This window comes from Eubalaena glacialis, chromosome 1 (assembly GCF_028564815.1).
Source record: "Eubalaena glacialis isolate mEubGla1 chromosome 1, mEubGla1.1.hap2.+ XY, whole genome shotgun sequence".
Classification (NCBI taxonomy): Eukaryota; Metazoa; Chordata; class Mammalia; order Artiodactyla; family Balaenidae; genus Eubalaena; species Eubalaena glacialis.
The window spans coordinates 34,834,957-34,847,228 of NC_083716.1; the positions used below are offsets into that span (position 1 = coordinate 34,834,957).

General features: G+C 46.5%; 1 protein-coding gene across 1 annotated transcript; it reads right to left on the bottom strand.

The window, feature by feature from the left end:
- Positions 1-1,275: 1,275 nt before the first annotated feature.
- HHEX (hematopoietically expressed homeobox) lies at positions 1,276-7,015 on the bottom strand. The gene is made up of 4 exons (XM_061195114.1): positions 6,570-7,015; positions 4,292-4,470; positions 4,044-4,094; positions 1,276-2,321 (listed from the first exon to the last, which is right to left on the bottom strand). Exons 1-4 carry the CDS (start codon positions 6,931-6,933, stop codon positions 2,109-2,111), a joined length of 807 nt encoding a protein of 268 aa, XP_061051097.1. The 5' UTR covers positions 6,934-7,015; the 3' UTR covers positions 1,276-2,108.
- Between the last annotated feature and the right edge of the window lie 5,257 nt (positions 7,016-12,272).

The following is a 12,272-nucleotide window of genomic DNA, read 5'->3' on the forward strand; positions in this document are numbered from 1 at the left end:
ACGGGCCTAGTCGCTCCGCGGCATGTGGGATCTTCCCACACCAGGGCTCGTACCAGTGTCCCCTGCATTGGCAGGCGGATTCTCAACCACTGCGCCACCAGGGAAGCCTTAGTTACCTATTTTATATATAGTAGCGTGTATATGTCAATCCCAATCTGAGGAAGAGATTTCTGGACTCTCCCCTCACAGATCTCGCTCATCATTTTCCTGGAATGTGAGGAACCTGACGGCCCAAGTAGGCAAGCAGCTGGGCTGGCAATGCCCGGCCCAGTCAGAAACCTCAGCCCACCCTTCCTCGCAGCTCCACACCCACCCCCAGCTCAGCACTTCATTCCTCCCCAGCTCACAATACCTCTTCCTCAACCCTGCTCCCTCCCCTCAACCGTGAACCCTGCTCCCACCTCCCCTCGTCCTCCTTCTCAAAGCTGCCAGCCTCCTGTTCCCACACTGGCAGGAATTGTCGGGAGGAGAGGAGCAGCTGAGGGAGTGAGGGGTGAACGCAGGTCCCACCTGCTTTTTCCACACAAGGAGCACCTGAGAGCCCCAGACCAGCAGCTTGGACAACACCTGGGCACTTGTCAGAAGTGTAAATTCCCTGGCCCACCCCAGACCTACCCAAATCAGAAACTCTGGGGATGGGTTGGGCAATGAGTTCCAACAAGCTCTGCAGGTGATTCTGAAGCTCGCTGGAGAGGGAGAACCGCTGTCCTGGCACAAAGTACTCCCCTCCCCCTAAGCGGACCCCCAACCCGGGCTCGGCAGCCCAAGGATGACGCAGTGTTGACTCACGCGGGTCAAGGACGGCAGCCCGGGCTGCCCGGCCAGCCAAGGTGAATCGATGGCGTTCGGCGGCCCCCGCGCCCCGCCGCGGCGCAGCTGCTCTTCCCTTCCCGCCGCCTGGCACGCCCGGGGCTCGGGGTCTGCTGGCCTCCTCCGCTGCTCCAGACACACACACCACCAGCAAACGCCCGGGGAAAGGCTCACATCTACCTTTCAGGTGCCAGCCCCAGAACCGCGCCCCCAGGACGCCAGGAGCCACGAGCCGCAGGAGCGCCGGCGAGACGCACCGCCAGACGCTCCTGCGCAGGACCCCACGCCCCAGCCCCGGCCCCAGCGCCCAGCACCGCGCCAGTCACCCCAGGCGCTGGAAGAAAAGGTGTGGGTTTGTTTTAATCGAAGAATGAGAGGTCCAAAGAGGTCAGTCATCCCACCGACGGATTTATTTTATATACAAGTTACTCATTTAAAAAAAACAAACAAACCATTTTGGCCATGTCTTTTTTACAGTGAACAATTATATATACACACATTATAAACACTGTTTAATATAAAACACAATATCTACAATCTACTTACATTTAATTAATCTGCTACTTCTAGTTCATCTGTGATTAATTTTAGTCACTGAATCAGAGTCAGTTTCTCTGCTTGAACTGGACTGTACTATCCCCTTAACACCTTGGTCAAAGAGGTTCTAAGTGACAGTGCAAAACAAGCATTTAAGATTATCAACTTATATTGATTATATATCTCTCTGACAAAAAGAACACATGCATCCCCGAGACAAGAGCTCTGAGATGGTTTTGGATTTAAGGCAGCAGTGTAAGAATGTAACAAAAAAGTAAGGAATGTTTCCTTTAAAATATTACAAGGCTGCCTGAATTGTGGGCCCCCTTTCCAAGGCATACCTCTGGATTTGGGATGTCCCTTTACTTTTCCATTAAGTGGGATGTAGAAACAGGTTATAGAAAAATCATTCAAGAAATTCCTATTAAAATCTTTAAAGTTATAACTTAAAAATTTAACAAAAAAGTTCAAAATTACTTTTTATAAATAGAAAAAACAAGTTACTTTCTAAAAAGGGGGTGAATTTAATCAGTGAAGAGTCCCTTTATCATACAATCTAAAATCAGTTCATAAACTATTTAAGTCAAAATTAAGGTTTCATTGTGTTTGTTATTTAGCCAGTGCACCAAACATTTTAGGTTTCCAGAATACCCAAAATTGATTCCCTTTCTCATATAGTTTTCCGGTTCATCTATGGAGATTTTCTGTAGCAAATGTTATTCCAAAGCCCAGTTTTCTGAACATGCCAATGTCAGTGGTCATCATCCAGCATTAAAATAGCCTTTATCACCCTCGATGTCCACTTCCTGATCAGAATCCTCTGAAATCTCTGATTCAAGGTCTTCCTGGGAGACAGGGGAGGGCGAACACTGAGAGCTATCCAAAGCACCTTTATTCTGTTCACTGTCTTGCCTCTGGTCACAGGAATTGTCCAAACTTTCCAGTTCTTCTTTTTTATTGCTTTGAGGGTTCTCCTGAATGAAGAGGATGAAAATGGAGATTGGTGGGATCATGAGATATGAAGACGTGAGAGACATAAATCAAATGTCTTTTCATCTTCTATCATCTTTTTAATTTTTAGTTTATCAACTGCTTTCAGGTATATTTTTATTCAGAAAATACATACTTGTGCTTCTTTCTCACTTTGGAAGAAATAAAGTTCCTGTCATATCCAGAGAAAGATTAAACTCTTGCCAGATAAGAACAACCAATCACAAATATAAATGTAAATGTGTTATGTCAAATGAAGGCTTAACTCCAGCCCAGACCCATGGTCTCAAGGTTCTTAAAAGTTTAGGGAGAAAAAGAAATTAGATCACTACAGATACACACTATCTTTATTCTTCAAATATTTAAACCTTGCCAATTAACAAAGTCTTCCGACATTTAAAAAATATGAATGCTAAATAGTGAATTAAGGATAAAGTTTCAAAATTATTAGATTGAATCCTTTTTTTATGCATTTTCTGGAGTAAGTTCACAAACATATACACACATAAATATATGTAGCAAGTTACACAATCATGGCAAAGAAAAAAATGCAGAACTGGAAGAATGTTGCTAACTGGAAAGGGAGACAAATATAATTTACTTAAAAAATCTGGAGGAAATTTCTGGAAAATATTCCCATATTACATAGGAACCACTGTTTTTAAAGTCCCTGGTAAACTACCTTTGACCAAGAACCAAATAAGTTAGTAAATTTTTAATCCTGTTTTTGTCTAAAATGCACATAGACACTATGAGGAAATATTATGATATACTGCTAAGGTTTTTTTTTCTAAAGCAAGACTATAGAATAATAGATTTACCAAGCTTACAACTATGTAACAAGTCACAAGTTCAGATATTGAGAGGGAATGTGAAATTTATCGCTAAATTTTAAAATGCATGCTGCTTTCAATTTCCCCACTCATTATTGTTTCAAAACTATTTCATTTATTATAAACCGTATATAGACTGGCAAATGAAAAATTCAGCATTTGTCAGATAACTTTGGAGAAGACATCCAGATTAGGACATCAAAAACAAATCTTTAGCTTTAAGTCAACAGAGCTTCTTTAAAAACTGAATTAGCCTTTACTTTTTATCACATATTGCGTAACAAGGTCATTGGAAGAAAGACTGTTAGAAAGTTTAAGCTGCCTTTCAAACAGGCTTGGATATTCTCTTACTGTTTTTATATTCATTTTAAGAGCTAGAATTAGAGGGAAAATAATTTTTAAACACTTTGATATTTAATTCTTCTAAAAAACAGTGCAAACAAGACTTAAAAGTGTTTATTTCCTTATATTTACCCTTGAGCTCTGCCTAGTTTTATTGTGGCTGTGTAAATAAAAGAAACAATTTTCTCCCAAAGATAACTGCTTAAGTCATTTACTGTCAATTACTTTATCTTTCCTGCGTTAATTAGATAAACAACATATGGGGTTTATAAAACAATTAGCTGGGAGTTTTACTAGCCAGTGTGTGAAAACCCAAGCATAATTGATATAGGAACCGCATTAGGTGCTTTTAGCATTACTGCCGCCTGAACAACTCATCCTGAATTTCAGCAGGACTATTTGCCTTTTTAATCAAGGTGAAGAGGTTAAATAGTCCCTCAAATGACTTTTGCATACAACCTGTAACAGGCCTCGCATTGAGATAACAGGATAAAAATATTTATTTCCATAGAAACAGAACCATGTCAATACCTGTTTTAGTCTTCTCCATTTAGCGCGTCGATTCTGAAACCAGGTTTTGACCTACAGGGAAGACAGAAAGAAAACTTGCCAGGAGCCCAGAATCCCGAGGGACCTGGGGAGGAGGGGAGAAGCCGTTCAGGAGCTGCTGAGCCTACCAGCGCTCCAGGCGCGCCAGAGCTCCCGGTGGCTCCACTGTCTCCCTTCTGCCCCGCGACCCCCGCCCCAGGAGCCTGCCTGCGCCCCGCAAGCGAGCTCACCTGCCTCTCACTAAGCTGCAGCATCTTGGCCAGACGCTTCCTCTCGGGCGGGGAGAGGTATTTCTGGGTCTCAAACTTCTTCTCCAGCTCGATGGTCTGGTCGTTGGAGAACCTCACCTGGCCGCCTTTCCTTTTATGCAGAGGCCTCTGCAGGAAAGGGCTCCAGAGCAGGGGTTTGCCTGCGGGCAAAAGGGACGGTTAGTGAGGGCCCTGAAGCGGCGTGGCCCACCCGGACCTGCCTGCACTGGGGATGACAAAGAAGGCGAGGGGAGGCTACGGGACACTCAAGCAGACACATTCACGTATACCCCCTGAGACGTGGGCCCAACACGCTCCCACCAATACACATCATACCCAGAGACACAGGAACAACCAAAGTCACACACCTACACGGCATGTGCACAAAGATCACACGTGTATGCTCACAGACACACACCACCATCACACCCATGGCTAGGTACAATTATTTTGATCCCCAAAAGAACACCGACTCTAGGTTGAGCTTAAAATACCATGACCCTCTTTAATCAGTCGCTCTCAAAATTTATACACAACTTTTTTAGTCTAGAGGACCTGCAGAGAGGTCCTCTCCCTTGGTGAACCGCACTTTCCAAATACCCGTTAGGTTGGGGAAGAGGGGGGTCTGTCACACTAGCCAAGGCGTTGCTGCCAGGGGCCGGCGGCCTGGCTACAACGGAAGCCCTCCGGTCCGAGAGCAAGCTTCAGGGCGCGTGGAGCTTCCAATCCTGGCTGGAGGGCGCCGGGCCTCCTCTGATTTCACACCCGGCTGGTGGGGGCGGCCAGTTAGAGCCACCCCGTGGGCTATGGCAACATTTCCGTCAATGTGTTTCCTGTTGGTCTATCTCGAAAAACCCTTTGCTTCCTCCTGCGCAGTCCCAGCAGTAACCCAAGGAAACCCAGGGCGCGCTCTGTGAAAACGTTTGCCCCCAGGCCCGGCCTGGCTGAGGGTCCCCCTCGGGGCCCAGAAGGCAAACAGAGCCGCACCGGGCCTGCGCCATCAAACCCTCAAGAATGGAATCAAAAACACAATATAATAACTTAAAAAAAAAAGAACTAAAATATAATTCCCCCCAAATCTCTAGCGATGAGAAAGGAAGGTGGAGAACTGAGTGAGGGGCCACACCATAATATTGATGACATTAAAATGTCAATTAATTAATATGTTAGTTGTCTCCAGGGTGCCTGCAGAAGCTGCCAATAACAGAGTAGATTTAAAACCCTGGCGGCCCAAGGCAAGGAGCCCCGTTTTATTTACCCGGGGGCACCAAGGGCCACCCGGAGCGCAGATCACGGGTGGCTTATTTCTTAGGCCACGCACTGAGGGGACAAGTCCCGCAAACTCTATACGGCCAACGTGTCCGCGCTGCCCTTCCTATTCCAAAGACGTGTGGGTCAGTCCGTCCGTCTGTCCGTGGGTCTGCAGGCCTGCGCTAAATGCTTTGAAAGTTGGCAATGTTGTTTTTTCGAGATTTTGCTTACGTCAGGATTCAGACTGGGGCAAAACAGCCTCAAAAAAAAAAAAAAAAAGGGAAGCAACTGGTTATTTTAGCTGCCATAAAGTCACATCCCACACAGAGGAAATGAACAATATCAGAAAAACGGATCCCGGCTATCAGAAGTCGAGTGTTTCCTGAATTTGTCTGTATTGAGGATGTCGATAAAATAATCAGCAGCGTGCACTACTCCGGGGGAAGGGTCTGCTTCATGCAGCCAGGAAAACACTTAACAGCTTCTGAAACCAGATTTACTCCTATCGAGAACTCAAGATTTCCTGTATGAACGGAAAGGGTCAGGCTCTTTCACTGCACAAGCTTGTTGAACCAGGTCCAGCCCCGTAACCACCCCGGCCCGGCAGCTATCCCTGCCCCGCAGGGGCGGCCCGGGGCGCTTTGGCTCTCCCTTCCCAGTCCCTCCAGCTAAGGGAGCCCCACCCGGGCGACACGCGCCCCCAGGACTCCTCCAGCCGCGGGCCCCAGCGGCAGCGCCCGAGGTCCGGCCCGGGCCCGCGCGCCCCGACGCCTGCAAGGTGCAGGAAAACCAATCTGAGTCATGGTGCGGGCAGACTGGGCTGCCCGCCGCCGGGGCCCGCGCCTGCCGTCCCCCGCGCGCGCCCGACAGCCGCTTTTCAATCTCTTTTGCCACAACTTTCTGTTGCCTCCCCTCCGCCCCCGCCGCCTCCTGGGCGCTGCCACCTGCCGGGTGGCGCCTTTCTCGCCGCCGCCCGGGCTCGGCCCCGCCATGACCCCGGCCGCCTTACCCAGGGGGTCGTGGCGGAGCAGGGCGTGCGTGTAGTCGTTCACCGACCGCGGGAAGGGGTACAGAGGGCCCCCGAAGCCGCCGGGTCCGTAGGCGGCGGCCAGCGCGGCGGCGGAGTGGTGCGAGAAGGCGGGGTGGATCGGCGTGGGCTCGTATACCGGGGTCCGGTAGGAGGACACGAGGCTGGTGAAGGAGGAGTTGGGGGACGGCAGCGTGGGCGTGGGGGTGGGCGCGGCGGGCCCGCGACCCAGGATGTCCTCGATGTAGAACGGCGTCGGGTGCGCTGGCTGCAGCAGCGGCGTGGGCGCGTAGAGCGGCACCCCCAAGGCGCCCGCTGCCGCCGGTCCGGGGTGCGGGTACTGCATGGCTCCACCGCGCTCCGGGCCCTCGGAGAGCTGCTGGCCCGCGCCGCGGCGCTACATTTATCCGCGCTCCGCGCTCCCGGCTATAGGCTCTGCCGGCCGCGGGGTGGGGCCGCGCTCTCTGGCCCCTTCCTGCCGCTGGGCCCTGCGGCCAATGGCGCGGAGCCCCCGGAGCCGTCTCCCGCCCCCACCCTTGGCCCGCCCCCGCCGGCCGAGGTCTCCGCCCCCGGGACGCGTTTGCTCCCAGGCTCTTAGGACCCTGCGCTCAGCTGTGCCCTCGCCGCCGACGCTCGGGGCTCCAGGCACCCTGCCCCGGGACGCCCTCGAAGGAAGCCCAGGGCCGCGTCCGTCAGGCGAGGCGCGAGGCAAGCAGCTGCCTGGAAGGCGGCCTCAACCGGCCCTAGCCCCGGCGGCGAGGCATCTCCGCCGAAACTCGGGGGCACTGGTCCAGGCCCGGGACCGGGGAGGCGGTAGCCGGCCCAGGCAAGGGGCGACTGGACTCGGGCCCCGCAGGCGTAGAGGCCCCTGGTCGGGCCGCGCCTTCGCAGGCCTGAGAGCACTCTCCGTGGTCAGCGCGCTCCCTGGAGTAACGGTAGCATTGGCTGTTGCCCCGGGCGTCTCGGGAGTGCTCCTAGCGGGAGAGAGTGCCCTGGGTTCCTGGGGCAACTCCAAGGAGAGAGATCCACGGCCCTTGCCTGCGACCCAGCGTGGTAAGGACGATTAGACTTCAGGTGCTGCGGACTCTTGCTCTCTAGCCCGTTTCATCTGTGGGCCCCGGGACTCAGACACTTCCCCGGGGACGCTGGCAGAAGTCCCTTCGGGCAGGAATCAAGGGAAGGCCTGCATCCAACGGCGCCAGGCAGAAGCTGTGCAGTCTTCTCTGACCCTGTGGGGGCTGCTCCCTGTCCCCTATCCCCGGGTCCTGGGAGATCGCAGCTGCGCGCAGCCCCGCTTTCCCTTTTTGCACGTGTTTGCTATTGAAGCTGTGACGGTACCCGGTGTGGCCTCAGCTCTGTGCGGCTCCACTCGCCTACGGGGCAAGGGGGCATTTTCTTGATTGACGCCCTCCTGCGGCCGTCACACCTCGCGGTGAGCGGTTTCTGCCAAGGTCCTCCATTAATCGTGGAAATGAAAAAACTTCCCGGCTTTTTCTATTGAGAGTTTTTATTTACATCTTGGGATTATTGCTCCGACTGCAGTGGGAAGGCAGTAGGAAGAGTGGGCTGGAAGCCGGATGGCCTGAGTTCAAGTTTCAGTCCGCACTTTTTTTGTTGAGCAACTACTGTGTGCCAGCAGTGAACAGAACAGATGTAGTTCCTGTCCTCGCAGTGGCAGGAAACAAATTTTAATACAGTGACTTATATATGTGCTAGGAAGGAGAAGTACGTGATAACCTGAAACCTTATAACAAGCGGACACCACCTAGTTGGGTGAGGGAGATGTGTTAAGGAAGAGAAAGTGTTCCCCAAGGAAGTGATGTTTGAAAAATGAGTAGGTGTCTAGGAGCCTAGAGAGGAACTAACATTTCAAGTCCAGGGAATAACATGTGAGTGTCCTGAATACAACTTTTCAAGTCACCCTCCCTGAGCTTTTCTCATCTGAAACAATTAGGGCTTAACCTAAAGGTTTCTGATCTTTTTGGGTTGGGGTCATAGGCGTCTTTCAAAATCTGACGACAGACAAGAGCTACAGACAAACACAGCAAGTGTAATATGCTATCATTTCAATTAAAACGTTGGGAGAAGGTAAGAATATTTGTGCCTTTATTATACAAACTATCTCTGGAAGGATACACAAAAACCTAAAAACATTGGCTGTCTGTGAAGAGAGAGGTGGAGATGGAGGGAGAATGTACTGTACACTTTGTGACTCTTTGGAGAATTGAACTGTGTGGATGTGTGACCTATTCATCGTATAAGTAGGTCCTTGAAGCCGTGGCTGATTCTAGGTCTGGGGCAGGAAACGTACAAGGTGAGCTCCAGGTATCTTGTGCCAGAAACCACAGACAGAAAACAGGAACCGGCTTGAAGGGTTTTCCATTGGCCAAATTTGGGGTAATAAGCATCAAAACTATGGATTACAAGAGTTCATAGTATTACTGTTCATAGTGATACTCAGAGAGAGAAAGGGATGGTAGATGGTAAAGCTGGAAGAATGCTAGCTAACAAATGTGGAAACATTGATAAAATCAGAAAATGTATTAATTCATTCAAGAATCATCCAAAACCATCAAGTGAAACATTGTTGAGGATGAGGATTTTCACAAGGTCTCAGAGTATCACCCCAATTGATTGGATTCTGGATTTTTTTTAAGCTCTAAAAGACATTTAGGGGGATAATAGGGGAAAATTGAATAGGGATTTTATGTTAGATGACATTATTATATTAATGTTCATTGTTTTAGGTGTGATATTGGTATTGTGGGTGAAGTGTCCTTATTCTGGGAGGTACAAGCTAAGGTATTTGGGTGTGAAGGGTCATGAAATCTGCAACTTACTTTCCAATTGATACACATACACAAATATATACATATGTGTATATGTATATACACAAAGAGGGAGATAAACCAAATTAGAAAATTTATTTGTGAATTTAAGTGAAGAGTATACAGATGTTCATTGTTCTAGTTTCAGCTTCTCTGTAGGTTTGAAATTTTTTAATATAAAAACTTTAAAAATAAGTATGAATCTATATGTTAAAAAATAAAAACACTGTTTCGGTTTTTTTAAAAGCTAAAAATTATTTGAATTATTTGTTAAGTCTGCATACAAGTTCAGGTAGTGCATTCCTCCTGGAAACCATCTGTGGAGGGCCATTTGCGAATCATCGGTCTCTCTCGGGTCTGGTCTGATGTCGTGCCCCCTCCACCAGCCATAATTCTCCTCACATGGCCTGATGGAGAATTCAGGAAGGTGCTGGGAGACTGAAAGTGAAGTGTATTCTTCTGTGTATCAAGGACAGAGACGGGATTTGGGGACAAAGAAAGGACAGTTGTTATGTTAAAGGACTTCAGAAGTTATGTCTGTTTTAAACTAAGCAGGTAACTGTGATTATTATTTTCTCACAAAATGTTTCTCCCTCATCTTTTTCTCCTTTTTCCTGCCCCTCCTACCTAGCAAGTAATTGAGATGATTACTCCAACTCATTTAATGCCCTTACAGTAAATCACTGGCCAGCCTTCATTCTCCATCTTCATAAATAGTATGAGTTTATAGTTTATTCTGTGCATGACTCGGCCACCAGCCAAAAAGATCTAAGTCTACAAACATTCCAAAAGTATATATTAAAATACTAGGGTAATAATCAATATAGGAAAAGGAAGCATCATTCCTTTCTTTGATTTAGGCACAGACCCTGTGAGGTGATGGGGATCTAATAAGGCATTGGTATAACATTCCAACTCAGCTACATAATCCTAACCAGCAAATTGAAGCACTTAATTCTGTTAAGCTATATAACACCACGTCTTCTAAATCCAATCGTCAGATCCGTGTTCATTTCGCTATAGTTAAAAAAAATTACAACCACATTTGTGAATGTCACATTCATTGAACTACATAATTTTTAATATCACTTGTGTAGGTTTTATAGTTTGTTTTATTGTTTTAAAAGTCATCTGGGGCTCTAAAAGAACTAGATTTTCCCAAAGTTGTCCTTAAAATTTTTTTTCACCCAGTCAGAACTAATAAAACAAAACTGTTGTAGCTATTTAATTCAGAATCTCTTGGAGTTTCAATATTTTTTCTCTGCTGGATACTAAAACCAATAAAGCTACATGAGATTTTAATTATATTCTGAATTAAAGAAGACTTTAAAAATTTGGCACCATTTATGTTAGTCACTACTATTGTGCAAGATACCAAACTTTGTAAGAAGAGAATGTGGTTCTCACCTCTAGTTTATCTAGTAGGAGTTTAGGTAAATTTTTTGCAACTTCTTTTCAGTAATTAAATGTACATAGAAGTAAAACTTCAAATGAGCTATAGCTTGAGAGCATGAATTGATTTTATTATAACATTTAATTCTATTTCACTGTATTGTATTTTATTTAAAATTTGACAAAATCTAATTAATTAGTGTTTTAGGGTTTTACTAACTTAAAAGATGCTACTGCGATCAAAAGAAATATCTTGTCCATGTCATGAATGGGATCAGAGCTCTGGAAAACACAGGCAGTAGTCATCACGATGTTGATTCAGTGGTGTTCACATTTTACATACTGTAATGTACTTTACATAACACTGTAATGTGGGTAAATTTTAGCAACCACTGAGCTTTGGGTGGAGCTTATGATATTTATTTGCTCAATTTAAAAAAGTGATGAAGAACTCAATAACAAAAAGAGAACCCTATTTTTTAAATGAGCAAAAGATCTGAATAGACATTTCTCCAGAGAAGATACACAAATGGTCAATAAGCATGTGAAAAACTGTTCAATACCATTAGACATCAGGGAAACGAAAATCAAAACCATAAGTAGATACCACTTTATACCTCCTAGGATAGCTATAATAATTTCTTTTTAAAAAAACAAAATAGGGACTTCCATGGCGGCCCAGTGGTTGGGTCTCTGCACTTCCACTGCAGGGGGGACAGGTTCGATCCCTGGTCGGTAAACTAAGATCCCACATGCTGTGCAGTGTGGCCAAAAAGAAAACAAAAAAAAGAAAAGAATGACTAAACGGGAATTCCCTGGCGGTCCAGTGGTGAGGACTCCACAGCCAACAATAAATAAAAAAACAAAATAATGAATGTTGGTAAGAATGTGTAGATTTAGAACCCTTGTACATTGCTGGTGGCAATGTAAAATGAAGCAGCTGCTTTGGAAAACACTCTGGCAGTTCCTAAAAAGGTTAAACATAGAGTTACTGTATGACCCAGTAATTCCACTCCTAGGTGTATACCCAAGAAATGAAAACATTTATCCATACAAAAACTTGTACACAAATGTTCATAGTAGAATTATTCATGATAGCCAAAAAGTGGAAACAGTTCAAATGTCCATCCACTGATAAATGAATAAATAAAATGTACATCCAAGCAATGGAATATTATTCGGTAATAAAAAGGTATGAAGTACTGACACGTGCTACAACATAGGTGAACTTAAACATTTTGCTAAGTGAAAGAAGCCAGACACAAAAGGCCACATATTAGATGATTCCATTTATATGAAATGTCCAGAAAAGGCAAATCTACAGAGACAGAAAGTAGATTAGTGGTTGCCTAGGGCTAAGGAAGTTGGGGATAAATGAAGGGTGGACTGCTAATGGGTACAGAGTTTCTTTTTGAGGTAATGAAAATGTTCTAGAAGTTATTGTAGTGATAGTTACACAACTTTG